Below are 17,723 nucleotides of genomic sequence, written 5' to 3'. Positions count from 1 at the left end.
AACATCGGTTTTCTAAATAACCGATGTTATATACAAAGAAGTACAACAAAATAAGTGTATGCATGATGGGCGTTGACATCGGTTTTCTGTAAAAACCGATGTTAATGTAATATATTAACATCGATTTTCTAGTTAGTTATATATAACATCAGTTATTTATAAATAATTGATGTTAACCTGTGTACATTAACATCAATTATTTATAAATAACCGATGTTAATGTGCATGTTGACATTGGTTTTTGTAAGAAACCGATGTTGTTTGATTTATTAACATCGGTTTTTGTTAATAACCGATGTTGTTTTCAAGTTTTTTTTATATAAACTTTCTGTTTTTACAATAAACCCAAAATTGTACCTGTAAAATGCAATTTCAGATTGAATTCACAGCAAATAAACATTTTATTCTGCTTTCAAGCAGTTTTAATCACACAATAAACATTGAATAATTGATTTATCATAAACAACTATCAACAAATGAATTCAATGCTCAAATTACATAGGAAATGTCAAAAATGTTAAACCAAAGTAAACTAAGCTAAACTTAATGTCCCTAAATGCTAGCTCTGATCTTTAACTCGAAGATAATACTGTACCCATTGGATCCGCAACGCCTTTAATCTCTCTGGCTCCAATGGTCTAGCATCGTTAAAATACTGCATGATAAAATAAATGATAATATGTTAATAATGTAATACAAATTATAAAAAATCGAATTTGTTTGAAATAAACGTACCGCTTCCCAGTTATTCCTGAAACTTCCTAAAATAATGGTGGACATCCATTGCATGACACAATAGCCGCACTCAGTACTTCCTTTTTGTCTATTACACTAAATACATAATGAAATTTGGATATTAATTAAACAATTAGTGTACAGACACATAAGAAGTATATATAAGTGGAAGTTTTATATATGTAAATGACGTACCTTGACGATAATCCACCTAGCAGGAACCTTTGATTTAGGCTGTGGAGCATCATCAAGACCTTTTAAAGCACTGTTCTAGGCGAGTAACAATTAAAAAGTGGTGTTGTTGAGGTATTTGAATGCAAATGAATTGAAAAGAACACTGACCTGTTAATTATTTCCTTAAGGTAGCTGTCTAGCCTAATATGCAATGAACTAAACCAAACAACTCGGTGTTCCTTGGGCACAATGGCCACCATCTGCCAGTGTTCGCTGCAGTGGGGATGAATATGGATTAGCATATTAGTAAACATTAATTAAATTCAGTTATTTTGTGTGACTTACCCATTCAGGTAGGCCCCAAGATAGACATCGCGTTTTGAACTCTGCATCCAACTCTTTATGTAACTTTCAGTCTCAAACTATGATTGCCCAGACCTCTTAATGGATTGTGGCTCAAGGAATCCATAGATATCCAAATTCCCTGCTCGCATACTTATTTCTGTCAGATGTCTGTTTATGTTAAATATTTATGAGTTGAAAGCAATAACTTGGGTAATTAAAAGTAATCTAAAATGACTTACAGAATCCACAACTATAACACTGATATGCTAAGACATTGACCACCGTGTGCAATTTCAGAGAGGTCTTCGTGCTTTATGTAGAGCGGGAAGTCTGGATTAAAGACCCCGAACACGGTGGCATCCCATGTAACCTGGTAAGGCCTCAAGAAAAACTCTGGGATGGTCAATGTCATTAGATAAAGCGGATCATCTACCACCGGATCAAGCTTTTGAGGTGGTTTTTCCGGAGACACAGCTGCATGTTCATGAAACAAAGTTAAATGGTCTAATTTGAGGCACGCTGAATGAATTAATTCAAAAAGAAGAAACATATAGTAAGAGTAAAGTACCTGCTGTGATAAAGACTTGACCAGATGTGTCGGCCTAGCAAGGAAGGTGTGAATTGTCTGCCCCACTAAGGAAACCTCAACAATGGGTACAGGAACTGGAGCATCTGCATCTTTAACCTCCTCCATACCCACCTTTACTTGGCCAGGCAACAAAGGAGTGTTATGAACAACAATGGATCCCTCATAAACACTCCCCAGGGCAACCAAGCGGACAGGATTTGCTTCGATGTACAAGCCGCACCTATCTGAGTCACCTGTCTTAGGATCATTTCCTGAGAGATCAATACAACTCCCCTTTGTGCTCACTCGAGGACCTGAGGGACCAACCAAAGGCTCAGGAGGCAGTGCAAGTCCCTGAGATTGCATCTGGGACTGCATCTGGCTGAACAATGCCATGAGCTGCCGAGTCACTTTTTCTGTGATCGACTCCTCTAGTTGGTCCCTGATTTGCTGGGTCAACTGCTGCAATTCTTCAGGAGGCAAGAAGGATGAGCTGCGGGACGTCCGTGGAGCCGATCCGAAGTATTGCTTGATGGTGACCCCGGCTCCAGCAGCACAGACACGTCCAAGGTGCTCTGGACGTCCAATAGCAGCAGTGAGAACATCCTGACGTCCATGGGGGATGAAGGATCCCTGTGTCCCCTGCTCCTCAAAGGAATACAACACAGAAAAGACATGGTTGTACATGGCATTTACAAAATATTGAAATATAATTGTAATGGTTAGTTCAAAATGACTTACGATCTTCTCAGCGATTTCCTTTGCGGCCTCAGTCGTCATCTCCCCTGTTTTCTTGGTATGGGCCATCTTCCACTTCACGTGGCGTCTGACGGGGGATGAAGGGTCGATGACGCCATCAATGCTTCCTGACTGTGCAGCTTCCTCCAGCTTCTTCTTCGTCTTTTCAGCTAGGAGCTTCTACTCCAAATATTCATAACCCCCACGAGACAAAACGTGGGGGGCAGTGTTCTATTTCTGGATGGCCTGTGGCTTTTTTTGCACAACCTGCAAAAATAAAACAATGGTCTTTCAAATTGCTAGAATGAATTATAACAAGTTAATATTTTTTGAAAAACAACTTAAATGGCAAAGTACATACCTCCCAAGAAGGGTCTCTGCGAGTCTGGCAGAACTAGGCCCATTTTTCCTTGCTTATGCCATATTTCTCACAGACACTGTCGTCCACACCGTCCTAATTGGCTGCAAGGGCCCATTTCCTCGTGAGGTCTGATTTAAACTGCCTCAATCTCTTGCCAACAGTCTTAAGTAACTTCTTTTTCGTCCTACTATCAGAAGCCTCTCGGATTTCAAATTCCGCCTGACAATAACAAATAAGGTTTATTTGTTAAAATAATGTATTTTTTGGCTATTAATTAAAGAACATCAAATAAGAAAAGAAAAATACGTAAATATCCTCCCAAATCAAGTCCTTCTGAGCAGTAGGGACCTCCTTCCAGTTCTCGTACGTCATGTCCACTTTATCACGCGCCATAATCCCCAAATATGTTCTTAATTTCTTCCTGTGGGGACCGTCGGCCTTGCTAGTGGCAAGATCAACGTGGACCATTGGTCTCTCGACACCAGCTGGTCTAGTTGACAAGGAGCATAGACGTGAGGTTTTCTGTGTCCGCTTCACGCCAGACTGCGAAGCTGATGCGTCGGAAGGAGGAGGAGGAGGAGGAGGAGGAGGAGGAGACGAGGCTGGTGGAGAAGCCATGATCCTTTATCTAATAGGGAATCTATTCCAGTTGAAAATAAAGCCTGTCAAGAGATTGCACAAACTTGAAATATGGCAGATTTAGAAACATAAAACTGAAGTTGGCCTACCAAATGATGAGATCAAAGATGTTGCAGCTAGTGAATTATAAATCAACAGTAAGGAGAGAGCACTGAAACATAGAAGGAAAAATTATCAAATGAAGAAGTTAGTGCCACAGATAAGGGCAACGAAGGGAGAACTGAAACACACAAGGAAAAATTATGAAATGGAGAAGTTAGTGCCACAAATGAGGGTAGTGTAGAGAATATCATGAAAAGCAACTATAATGAAGTCAGTAAATTTGAAGATAAGGACAAAGAACAAACCATAAAGAATTCAAAAATGAAAATCGAGGGTGGTTCAGTTAATAATGTCAAGAACAAAGATGTTGAAGATGGTGTGTGTGATGTAGGTAAGTTCATTGTCAATTTGTAAGATGGGGTGTGTGATGTTGAAGAACAAACCATACAGAATCCAATTTGTAGGTAAGTGCATTGTCAATTGTAAGATGGGGTGTGTGATGGTGAGATAGAAGTTGTAATTTTGGTAAGATCTTTCTTCCTAACTTCAAATGATGCAGTGAGGCATGTATATATAAATGTTGATTCTGTATAGTGTGTATTTGAAATTTGATTGATTTGTTTGCACATGCTATGTATAAGACTATAAAATGGGATAAATACATTGGTCTTCAGATTTCACCTTAATAAACAAAGTTGATGCTTCACGTGGATACTGAATTTTGAACCACCTCTGTAGCTACTTCCTGCAACAAACAACACAGGTTAATAAACCTTACAAAAAATAATTGTATGACTTATGTAAATGAATCTATCAAAATCAAATATATAAATACAAAATTACATTAGACGGTGTTAACTAATTCTCCTTCATCATGATCATTATGATTAGCATGAACGTCGTCAGCTTCTTCTTCTCCGACAATGTTAGGAGTGACTTGTGTGGACAAAGGACTAACATAGGTGTCCATGTATGAATCATCATCTTCTACATTAACACCAATTGTTTTTCCTTGTAGAACCACAGACCACCTTTCATCACAAGGGTCTTGCACGTAAAATACTTGTCTAACTTGTTCTGCCATGATGAAAGGGTCATTGTGGTAACCAAGTTTCTGTAGGTCTACCAACGTAAATCCTATATCATCGATGCACACACTAGTGTTGTTGTCAACCCATTTACATTTGAAAACACAAACAGTAAATTTCACATAGTTAAACTCCCAAATTTCATCAATAAACCCAAAGTAAGGGATTGAAGCTACACAGGGATTGGCGTCGTGCACACTTGCGAAGTGTTGAGATTCAGCTCTTAGGGTTACCCCGCTGTTTTGCATTGTTCATTTGTCATCTTGTGCTTTTGTGTAAAATGAATACCTGTTTATGTTGTATGCTTGCTAAGTTATAACATTTCTTTTAGGCCCATCTGCTAGCTTTCTTAAAGTTCTTGAAGCATTTTCATATGCAAAGATCGTATCTTTAAACCAATCACATAAAGTCTTGTTATGCTTTTTCAACACCCAATTCTTTGACATTTTTGGATTATTCTGTTTGACATAAGCTTATGCTTAAGTATGTATGGCAAAACTTCATTACTGTTGTTCAAGACATACAAGTGAGCTTGTAACAAATCTTCTAGACTCGGAGTGATGACATGCAGTCCTCTTAAACCCTTACCACCCACTTTGTCATCATGCTGAGACTCAGGAAGGCCAATAGGTTTATCCTTCTCAATGTATTCCGAACAAAATTCAATGGCTTCTTCTGCAATGTACCTCTCAACAATAGATGCTTCTGGATGATACAGATTCTTTGTGTATCCTTTTAAGATCTTCATGTATCGCTCAACCGAGTACATCCACCGCAAATAAACAAGACCACAACATTTGATTTCTCTAACCAGATGCACAATCAAGTGAATCATGATGTCAAAGAAGGCAGGGGGAAAATACATCTCCAACTGGCATAGTATAATTGCGGCCTGATTTTCTAGCTCATCAAACTTGACAGGATCAATGAATTTGCTACATATGGCATGGAAGAAAAAGCACAGGCGAGTTATGGCTAACCTGACTTTGTTTGGCAAGATGTCTCGTATAGCCACGGCTAACAATTGTTGCATCAACACGTGACAATTGTGAGACTTTAACCCTACAAGCTTAAGCTCTTTCAACTGCACAAGGCTCTTAATATTTGAAGAGTATCCTTGTGGAACCTTCACCCGACAAAAACACTGACAAAAACTTATCTTCTTCTTTTTGGACAAAGTATGACAAGCTGGGGGCAAGTAAATTTTCTTCCCATCAGACCTTGGATGCAACTGTGATCCCCATCTCAGCTAGATCCTGACAGGTATTCAAGCCATCCTTCGTCTTGCCCTGAATGTTAAGGAGTGTCTCAATCACACTGTCACATATATTTTTCTCGACATGCATAACATCAATACAATGTCTAACGTCTAGATTAGACCAGTACGGAAGTTCAAAGAAAATTGACCTCTTATTCCATATGCAAGTCTGACTTTTATCCTTTTTATGGGTCTTTCCAAATACAGTATTCAGGTGTTGAAACCGCTGGTATACCTGGTCACCAGTCAATGGTATCGGTGCAATATCATGCTCTTGACTTCCATTAAAAGTTTTTTTTAGTCATCTGTAAGGATGATTAGGTGGTAGAAAATGGCGATGCCTACTGTAGACTGTTTTTCTTCAATGTTTTAGTTTTATGTAGCTTGTGTTTTCTTCACAGATGGGGCATGCATCATGACCCTTAACACTATAACCGCTGAGATTCCCATATGTTGGAAATTCATTAATGGTACCAAAAAGCATTGCACGTATTTCAAACGTCTTCTTGCGAAACGCATCAAACAGTAAAACCCCCTCGTCCCACAACTTTCTCAGGTCTTCAACCAACGGACTTAGATAAACATCAATGTCATTTCCTGACTATCTTGGGCCCGATATCATCATAGACAACATCATAGACACCAAGGAGGAAAATTGTAAATTACTAGCATAATTGGCAATAAACTGTGTTGTGTGCTTAAGGTGCCATATGGATTCATTCCATCACTGGCTAGTCCAAGTCTAAGATTTCTTGGCTCTTTCCCAAAATCCGAATACAAACCATCAATCTTCTTCCACTACGAGCAATCAGCTGGATGACAGACCATTCCATCAAAAATCCTTCCATTTGCATGCCATGTAAGGTATTTTGCATCGTCCCCGTTAGCAAAATGACGCTTAAATCTTGGAATGATTGGAAGATACCACAAAACCTTCGCTGACGGGCCCTTGTTTGAGTTTTCATCAAGTTGGCTTTCCTCTTCATCCTTCACTTTGTACCGTGAAGTCCCACAGATGGGGCATTTGGAGATTTCTTGGAATTCATGCCTATACAGTATGCAATCATTGGGGCAAGCATGAATCTTCTGATACTCCATACCTATCAGACACAATATATTTTTCGCCTTATAGTAAGTTTTAGGCAGCGTGTTGTCCTCTGGAAGCAGATTGTGCACTACCTCAAGTAGTGAGGTGAAAATTTTGTCACTCCACCCATACCTGGCCTTCACATTAACCAGACTTAACACCGCAGACAACAGGGTTAAGGAATTCTTGCACCCCGTATACAAAGGCTTATTTGAATCACTCTACAATCCTTCATACACAGGAGCGTGTGCTTGCTGAAAAGACTTTTGTCCAAGGTCACTAATCATGTCCTCCAAGTGATCTCCCATTTCTACATCAAACGGTTCAGATTGGGACCCACTCTGCATGTCAGTCACTTCACCATGCCATATCCACGTCGTGTAATTCTTCTTTATCCCATCACACAATAGATGCTCCCGTATGTCGTCCAGTAGTTGTCGTCTTCCGTTCAAATAGTTGATGCAAGGACAATAATATTTTCCTTCTTCATTCGGTCGACCTCTTTCTGCAGCAAATTGCAAGAACTGCTCGACGCCATCCTCATATTCTGGGCTCATGCAACTTTGATTCATCCAACTTCGATCCATCTAAGCAATTCCATGCATGAAAATCTCACTTTTTATTTATAGGTGTGGCCCTATCCCATTTAGGAAGACTGTCTTTTATGTTAGCTTCAAACTTTAGGGTTAGCATTATTTTGAACAATTTGACTAAATTTCGGCAGCATTTCGCATTGGTCTCCAAGTACACAACATGACATCAATGAAATTAATTTCCCGATAATCAAGTATGCACTCAAAGAACAACTTGAAATGCATTGTACCAAAATTTCATCAAATTAATCAAAATAATAATAACCTTAACGAATGAATCTAACATAAAAATACCAGTCTCCCCAAACTGTCCAAATGAACAATTCAAGACTAAATACAATGACTAATGCAAACTGTCCGCAAGAATCATTGCATTCAGTCTCAAACGGGAATCATGAGGGTGTGTGTGATTAAAGATTTTGAAAATCTATCCACTATTGCTTTAAGTGTGTCACTCCAAACCTGTCATGCTATATATCTATGAAGCTATGTATAGAGGTAAAGAAGAAATAGCTGCAAATTACAAGAATCAAGAGTCACGATATAAGAAAGTGTGGAAGATAATTGGTACTCATTGGGATTTGCAATTACATAGCAATCTTCATGCCGCTTCATTGTATCTTAATCCCAAGTACGCAATTTCAATTTAGGGGAGGACATAAATTTGGAAATTGACTTGAAGCATAAGATTGCAAACATGGTCTTAAATTGTGGTTCGCAACCGCAATTGCAGATGCAATATTATGATTTTTAAGGTTTCTATAAACTTAATTAGACTAAAATAACTAAATGTTCATCAACAATTGTTCTTCATTGCTATTTGTAATACAACTACAAGTCTAACTTTAAAACCCTAATTAGAAACTATCAACTACTAAGGTTTCTTCTTACAACCTTAAATCATGCAAGAGAGAAAGTTTTCCCTTGTCTCAAAATATGGGTGAGTAGTAGTGACTCACTATGTACACCTTTTGGGTTTCTCTTCATTTATGGAATCTATGGAGAGAGAGTGAACCTGGACAGCTCATGGAATCCATGTGGAGATTGACATGTGACTTTACTGTAAGGGCCTTCTTTCTTTATTTATGAAGGCTGTGTGTGTGTGTGTGTGGGTGTGTGTGTATGTGTGTGTGTGTGGGTGTGTGTGTATGTGTGTGTGTGTGAGTGCATATCCCTACAATTAGCCAACTGCAATGCATACAAACTACACAATTCTCTACTGGCATAAATAATTATTCCCTCTAACTAACAACGTGTAGTAGTCTACCAGTTCAAATTAAATTGCCACATAGCCAATGCAAGAAAAGATTGAAGGGTACAAGGCTTACTTGTGCTTTTCAAGCAGAGACTGGTTGTAACTAGTCTTGTGCTGATGCTGGATTGTACTGAACAACAATGGGTTACAATGTTGGAGTACAAACATAGAATACAACTTGTCATGACAAAGACAAAACAACATACATCAATCAGAGCTAATAATCTCAACAATAAAAAACAATTAAGATACAATCAGAATTTTTCTTAATTAAGTATTTTTCTAACTTTGCCTTGTCCTCTTGTGAATACAACCACTAAGTCAATGGGAATCTCAGCTGAACAAGAAAGAACAGAACTTGCCAATAACTCTATGTATCTACATAGCTTTCAGGTTTCAATTAATAGACAATAAGCATCAATAGTTAATTTTATAATTCATGAATGCCTATATTTCTAAGCATATAAAGTTGAACTTGTTGAAGTGCATCTATGCATCTTGGTAGCTTTCAGGTTTGAACTGCATCTATGTATCTATGTAGCTTTTAGGTTTCAATTAATAGACAATAAGCAGCAATAAGAAGAAGCGAGTAACAACCAAGAAAGGCACTATTTATGGATGAAATATCAACAACCAACAAACTTTTCAACTAATGATTTGTAAATAACCATTTCTAATTATCTATTAGTTATAAAATCTGCTTTAATTGTAACTATATGTAGGGGAGATGCTGGTAGGACCGGCAAAGGCACTATTTATCGATAAAATATGAACAGGATTAGACAGTGCTTTCAATAGGATTAGGAACTATTTAAATGCATAAGCACACAATTAGGGGAGATGCTGGTTGTATGTTATTTGTTTTTGCTTTGGTATAACAGCTGGGTTCATAAATATTTAAATACCATATTGCTCTCATATTGATATGGGTTCTCAATGAATATAGATACAACGATTAGCAGCAATTCATGAATTTCAGGATAACATTTAAACTTAATTTTCTAATCTGGGTTCTAACAAGTAACAATAGGAATCATTTTAAGTTGTGTTATCTAGTAATAGGCTGATATTGCAACTTGATACCGCTTCTAATCCTTTTCAATGTTCAAACTGCCTAATTGACAGGTTAAACCTTTTGAAACTTTATATACAAAGGAGTTGAACCTGACAAAAATAGTAGAGGAAAATATTAGGAAAGAAAAGGAAGAACTTAAGAATATGAAGAGCTTCAGAGACAAGGTTAAGGAACAACTCTTCCTTGCTCTTGATAAGAATGAATGACTAGAGAGTCAAATTGCATCATCTGAACTTATGGTAAAAGAGTTGGAGCAGAAGATTTTATCTCCTGTGGGTTTGTTACAAAGCTACAAGAATGAACGAGATGAATTGCATATGCAGCACGAAAATGCATCGAGAGAGGCTGAGGAGTTAAGGAAAAAACAAGGAGAAGCAATTCAATTCAAGTTGTGTAAATAATAACATGCCGCATAATCCAATTGAAGGATAAGCAATTCAAACATCTATTAATCAACTTTGGTCACAGATGACCTAGCAAGGGATTTTAATCCTGTGATTTTGTATGCTAGTAAAATAGTAACAATAAAATACCACCACCATACTGCCAATCTTGAATTTTGATGAATGGACTATGTAACATTAACTCAGTTTTTATCTCCAAACTGTGTTTGAAGTATACCACTAATGGCTTCTTTAGTATCTTCACAATTTACACTACCAAGTTCTAAACCTGACCAACTTCATTCTCTTGCCTAGAATCATATTTTTCTCCACTCTTTCCTTCCCAAGATGGCCAATTACAATCCTCTCTGAGAATGAAATGTGCTGCCATTGGCAATGGCCTATTCACTCAAACCACCCCAGAAGTTTGTAGAATTTTTTTAGAGAATGACCACAACTTGCCAGCAGTTAAAATTGTGTATGAGGACCTTCAGGCTCAGTACCAATCATCCCTCACTGCTGCAGTGATAGCTCTCAACAGCAAAAGGAAGCATGCTTCCTATGAGGTTCTTGGTTACTTGGTTGAGGAGCTTCGGGACGTGGTGACGTACAAGACCTTCTACAAGGACATAGAGGATGCCAACATCTTCATCGGGTCCTTGATTTTTGTGGAGGAGCTTGCCCTCAAGATAAAGGTTGCAGTGGAGAAAGAAAGGGAAAGGCTTGATGCAGTTTTGGTGTTTCCATCAATGGCTGAAGTAATGAGACTCAACAAGTTGGGTTCCTTCAGCATGTCACAGCTTCGACAGTCAAACAACCCCTTTTTCCAGCTCATCATCCATTTCTATGTGAAGCAGCAGTATTCTATGTGGTCTTTCATATCTTCATTGTATGCCCACTAATTCTTGGTGTATTTAAAATTTTAAGGTGAAAGTTGATGTTATATTTCTATAATTTGTAACTACTTATTACTTAACCTTTTCAATCAGTGCTATCAATATCAAGGGGTTGTTAAGCCAACAACTTGTTTTTCGACCCTGACATTTTCAATCACTGCTATCAATCAGTTTTATCTCTATCAAGAAGGCAGTTTAAAATATAGGACTATAGGACTTAGTTTTAATAATTATAGCAGTTTAAAATACTGCAATGTTAACACTTAGTTTTAAAATACTGCAACATTACTTTTCAGAAAACTATTCACAAAACATGTCAAATCCTAGAACCAACAACACACTAACAAAATAGCAGGAATTCAATTCACATTTGATAAATAGTTCATATTAGGGACCAGCTGGTTCCACAGTTCATATTAGATACATAATTACATTGGGTACACAGCTGGTTCCAAATGCTACCCTAACAGTTCATATTAGGGACCAGCTGAACCCAATACAAGGATTACAAATGTCCTACACCTATTATAGAAATCCCTGCAGCTGCCATCCTTTCCTAGTTACCCAAAAGCATTTCATCTCATGTGTTAGGTCCACCATGCTTATTATCTCATCTCATGTCTAATGATAACAAGTAAATTTTGGCTAACAAAAAAAAGTATCAGCTAGACATACAGTTTTATTGATTTCCAAAGTCTGATAAATAGTTTACTATTTATTTGCTTTATTGGCTCCAATCTTACTCAAACAAATAGTTTAAATGAACTTTAGCAGTAAGAAAGAGCATATGCTATGTAGCATAACAACATACAAATAGAGAAGAAACAGAAAACAACAATGAAACTGAAATGGAATGCTCTGAGTTCAAATCTATGGGTGGTGCGGTGGTCGATGTTAGAAATAGATTCTTCATCACTGCACTAGCTAGCAAATCTCTTGCTAGGCCAGCAGATTGAACACTATGAGCATAACAGAACTATAGAAGCTAAGTTGTTGCACATCTATGATCCTCCAGTGGTTTTTCTTCTTGTTTCGCTTATTTGAATGCATATTTTACAGGGGAAGAAGCCTGAAGCTCTTTACAAAGTAGACAATACAGAGGTTAGGCAGTTTGTAGAGAAATGCTTAGCAACTGTGTCCCTCAAACTTTCCGCTAGGGAACTCTTGGATGACCCTTTTCTCCAAATTTATGATTATGGATTTGACTCAAAAGTTGTGCAGTATCAAAGACATTTCTATGAAGTAAACCCATTAATTAGACAACCTTTGAATGGAATTTACAGCATTAACAATGTTAGACAAGTGACCTCAGATATCTTAAGAAGGGGGGTTGAATTAAGATATTACAAATTACTTCCCCAATTAAAATTCTATTTCACTTTCTATTCAAGTTATAAATTCCCTTAATAATGAACTTCTTAAATATTGATTCAAATAGAACAATTTGAATACGAATATAAAACAATAATAAATAAAGGAGTTTTAGGGAAGAGAAAGTGCAAACTCAGATTTATACTGGTTCGGCCACACCCTTGTGCCTACGTCCAGTCCCCAAGCAACCCGCTTGAGAGTTCCACTATCTTGTAAATTCCTTTTACAAGTTCTAAACACACAAGGATAATCCTTCCTTTGTGTTTAGAATTCTTTTACAACAAGAGACCCTCGGTCTCTTAATCCCTTAGAGAATTAGAAAGAGAAGAAGAAGGAATCTCTCTTGAAAAAGATAGATTTTACAGTTTGAGCACTCAAATAATTCCTTAATGAATTGCAATTGAATTGGCCAAGGAATTCTTAAGAGGATAAAATGATTTTTCTCTTTGAGAGAGTAAACACTTGTTGTTCTCAAAAACTCTCAGCAAATTCGTGTTCTAAGTCCCATACATATATATAGACCATTGGTGGTCATGAAAAAACCTTTTGAGAAGTTGTGACTCTTAGAAATATTTTTTGAAAATCTTGTCTGGTAATCGATTACAGGATTTGTGTAATCGATTACAGCTTTTAAAATTTGAATTAAAACGTTTATTAACTGCTGGTAATCGATTACCAAAATTGTGTAATCGATTACACAGTCTAAAATTTGAATTCAAATATTTAGTAGCTGTTGTAAAGCATTTTTGGCCACTGGTAATCGATTACATCCTCTGGTAATCGATTACCAGAGAGTAAATCTCTTGAAAAACACTTTATAATTTAAATTACTTGGCCAAACCTTTTGCTAATTCAATTAGGAATTCCCTTCCTAATATACTAGTGATCATCTTGATGTTGTGACTTGTATTCTTGAATCATTGTCTTGAATTTAAACTTGAAAATCCCATTTGCATCATTTGCATCATATCATCATGATCATCATCAAAACACCAAAGGCATTTGCTTCTACAATCTCCCCCTTTTTGATAATGACAATATAAGTCCTGAAATCAAGATTCAAGCAAGCAACAAACAATTGTATATATATATAATTTGCGTTTACTCCCCCTATGTTTTGGAATTTATGATCACTTGATTTCTAAGTTTTTTTTTAAGCTTTTCTACACCCCATTTTTCTCCCCCTTTGGCAACATCAAAAAGCCAAAGTATATGGGAATCAAACCGGATATAAAATGAAGTGGAAATAGATCAATATCAAAGTATAAATCATAACCAATCAATCTCACAAATTAGATATAACCAAAACAAAATCCAAACAATTTAAAATCCAAACCACAGAGTATCAAAGCACAAAAGTCTGAAATCCAAATTCTACAAGATAAATAAAGTACTGAACATAATGATCTAAGTAGCATAGCCAAAATACACGGCTTATAAAAGATATATAATTAGAAACTAAATTCTAAGAAGGTGGTGGTGGTGGTGGAAGATCGAAACTCTGACGAATGTAACCTACATCCTCTTCAAGCTGTGTGAGACGAATATCCATGCCGGCAAAACGTGTATCCAATGAGTCGAAACGGTCACCAACATAAGAACGAAGACCTCGTAATTTGGTAAGGACTTCATTCATGAGTGCTGAATCATCTCGCTGAGGCGGAGGTGAAGGAGTACGCTCATCTTGAGGAGGGAGTGCGTCTTTCTTTAGCCATTGACCATTCCGATCCTTACGGTATCCAAAGGAAGTCATTGCACCAGCACTAATTGCAAAGGAACACTTGACTTGAACAAATGGTTCATCATCAAGCGGAATTTGAAAATGACGCAGAAACAAAGTTATCAAATGAGGGTAAGGAAAAGGTGCATTGGCCCGTAATGCCTTATGCATTCGGTACCGAACCAAATGGGCCCAGTCGATCTGACGACCGGTAAGGAAAGCCCACATCAGAATCAAATCCTCCTCAGAGGCTTGTGCTAAATTTGAAGACCGGGGAAGCAAAATTTTCTAACAATTATATAGTGCATGATGCAATTATCAAATGTTAATGACCTGGCCAGCAATCTACCGGTCATTTCAGCCTGATCATTGCAGACCATACGGCGAGCATCATGACTAGAATAATCAAATTTCCAGTCATCAACAATGGTGCCCTCAAAAGGTGCACCTTGACTGGGTAAATGAGTTAAAGAAAAGAACAATGACTGATCAATGACCATAGGAATACCATGCACCTCGGAGGTAGTAATGCCATCCTGAATTTTTAAATTGTAGTAGAAGACCTTTACAAGTTCAGGATAATGTGGCAATTTTAATGACATGAAATCAACAAGGCCAGAATTTTGAAACACTTGATAGCAATCAAACGTTTCATCATTAAAGAATTCTACGTCTAGGTACTTAGGGTCTAAGATAATCCTAGAAGAAAATTGAGAAAGGTACCGTAGACGCTGATCATCAGATGAAAAACAATGTGGATGATCTTAGAGATGATAAAGAGGGATGAATAGGTGTTGTGGGTGCTCCGGATGGTCCGTGGCGGCGATGGGCAGCAGCAGCGGCGGTGGAGGATGATCCCTTTCTCTTCTTCGATGGTTCTGCCATTTTGATGAAGTTTCAGTGGATTTCAATCGGTGGAAGTGAAAGAGGAGTGAAAAAGAGGAAGATTGGGCTTTACGAGACTTGATTTGGTGAAGATTTGAGTGAGATACGAAGGTTAGAAGATTTAGGTATGGAGGAGGCGTGAGGGGAGTCTTGGCTACGCAGCAACTCTGATTTCGTGAGTATTTATAGACGAAGACGAGTTGTAATCGATTACAGGGATTGGTAATCGATTACAGGAGTAATAAGCCTTCTGGTAATCGATTACAGGATGTTGTAATCGATTACAGGCTGCCTGTTCATGTGTAATCGATTACACTAGATGGTAATCGATTACCAGAGCCTAACCTAGGCTAGTTTCTTAAGAAAAATATCTATGTTTATGCTAAACACATCTAATATGATTAATTATCACTACTAATGCACTTAATTCAATCATTCAACCATTAAATACACAGGAAATCATAAATTCTATCATAATAACAAGAATTTAAACAAAATCAATCAAAATAACATATAAACAATCAATCATAAGAGTAAATTAATCAATCAATCCTTATTTTTCTAAATCACTAACATCTAAGAGGCCTAATTCTCTTCTAATAGAGAAGAATGCTTCTTTGGGGAGACGTTTTGTGAAAATATCAGCAAGTTGATTCTTAGTATCAACAAACTCTAATACACAATCTCCCTTTAGAACATGATCTCTAAGAAAATGGTGCCTAATTTCTATATGTTTGGTTCTAGAGTGTTGAACTGGATTCTTGGAGAGATTAATTGCACTTGTATTATCACATCTAATAGGTATATGGTCAAGAAGGATTCCATAATCAGAAAGTTGTTGTTTCATCCATAAGATTTGTGCACAACAACTGCCGGCAGAAATATATTCCGCTTCTGCAGTGGATAAAGCAACACTATTTTGTTTCTTATTGTGCCAAGAAACTAGAGCAGATCCAATGAATTGACAAGTTCCACTAGTGCTCTTTCTATCTGTTTTATAACCGGCAAAGTCTGAATCAGAATATCCAATTAAGGTGCATGTGGAATTTCTAGGATACCATAAACCTATGTTTGTAGTGCCTACCAAATATCTAATGATTCTTTTAACAGCACTAAGATGTGATTGTTTAGGATTTGATAGAAATCTAGCACAAATACACACACTAAACATTATATCAGGCCTACTAGCAGATAAATAAAGAAGTGATCCGATCATACCTCTATATTGCTTAACATCTATTGACTGACTGGTTTCATCTTTATCTAAATAGCAAGTAGTGCTCATTGGTGTAGCCATGTGCTTAGCATTTCCCATGTCAAATTTATGGATTAACTCTTTGCAATACTTGGATTGATTGACAAAGATACCATCCTTAGTTTGCTTAATTTGCAATCCAAGAAAGAAGTTAAGTTCTCCCATCATTGACATTTCAAACTCACTTTGCATGTCATGGGAGAATTCCTTGCACAACAATTCGTTAGTGGATCCAAAAATAATGTCATCAACATAAATTTGAACTAATAAAATGTCATGTGATTTTCTCTTTATAAAAAGAGTAGTATCCACTTTTCCTCTAGAAACATTCTTTTCTAAAAGGAACTTACTTAAACGCTCGTACCAAGCCCTAGGGGCTTGTTTCAAGCCATATAAAGCCTTTTTCAATTTATAAACATGATTTGGCTTGTCCAATATTTCAAAACCTGGTGGTTGTTCAACATATACTTCTTCTTGAATTAAGCCATTTAGAAAAGCACTTTTAACATCCATTTGATAAAGCTTAAAATTCATTATGGATGCATATGCTAAGAGCATTCTAATGGCTTCTAATCTTGCAACTGGAGCATATGTTTCTTCATAGTCTATTCCCTCTTCTTGATTATACCCTTTTGCTACTAACCTAGCCTTATTTCTTATGATTATTCCATGTTCATCTAACTTATTTCTGAATACCCATTTTGTTCCTATGATGGGATAATTTTTAGGTTTCTCTACAAGTTCCCACACATTGTTTCTTTCAAATTGATTCAGTTCTTCTTGCATGGCAATAATCCAATTATCATCTACTATGGCTTCTTTTATATTTTTAGGTTCAATCATAGATACAAAAGCCATATTATTGCATAAATCTTTAAGAGAATGTCTAGTTGTTACCCCTTTTAAGATATCACCAATAATGTTGTCAAGGGGATGATCTTTTGAAGCTTTCCATTCTTTTGGAAGTTCATCATTGGATTTGACTTCTTCTGGAGGATCTTCATTGTTTCCTTTATCATTTCCTTTAGAATCTTGTCCATGAATATGCATTTGTTCTAAAGAATCTGCAATATCATCTAGCATATTCTTTCTTGACAAGATAGCATTAGATTCATCAAAGGTAACATGAATGGATTCCTCAATATTCATAGTTCTTTTATTATATATCCTATATGCTTTGCTTTGTAATGAATATCCAAGAAAGATGCCTTCATCAGATTTTGCATCAAATTTTCCTAGATTATCTTTACCATTA

The 17,723-nt window shown here is 36.9% G+C and overlaps 1 protein-coding gene across 1 annotated transcript; it reads right to left on the bottom strand.

Annotated features, from left to right (window-relative positions):
• Window positions 1–559: 559 nt before the first annotated feature.
• Window positions 560–1,301, bottom strand: LOC114378936. The gene is made up of 5 exons (XM_028337538.1): window positions 1,255–1,301; window positions 1,078–1,182; window positions 931–1,000; window positions 736–831; window positions 560–655 (listed from the first exon to the last, which is right to left on the bottom strand). The coding sequence occupies exons 1-5, from the start codon at window positions 1,299–1,301 to the stop codon at window positions 560–562; spliced, it is 414 nt and encodes a 137-aa protein (XP_028193339.1).
• Window positions 1,302–17,723: the final 16,422 nt, after the last annotated feature.

The sequence above is a fragment of the Glycine soja genome, chromosome 1, assembly GCF_004193775.1.
Source record: "Glycine soja cultivar W05 chromosome 1, ASM419377v2, whole genome shotgun sequence".
Classification (NCBI taxonomy): domain Eukaryota; kingdom Viridiplantae; phylum Streptophyta; class Magnoliopsida; order Fabales; family Fabaceae; genus Glycine; species Glycine soja.
Note: the sequence above shows the minus strand (reverse complement) of the source record. Positions and strands in the feature narration are given on the sequence as shown.

Excerpts from the sequence above, each read along its gene's own strand:
- LOC114378936 (XM_028337538.1), bottom strand. The coding sequence starts at position 1,301 with ATGCAGAGTTCAAAACGCGATGTCTATCTTGGGGCCTACCTGAATGG. Across the intron at positions 832-930 it reads CTAGGTGGATTATCGTCAAG|TGTAATAGACAAAAAGGAAG; the intron begins GTACGTCATTTA and ends TTATGTATTTAG. Across the intron at positions 656-735 it reads TCAGGAATAACTGGGAAGCG|TATTTTAACGATGCTAGACC; the intron begins GTACGTTTATTT and ends TTTATCATGCAG.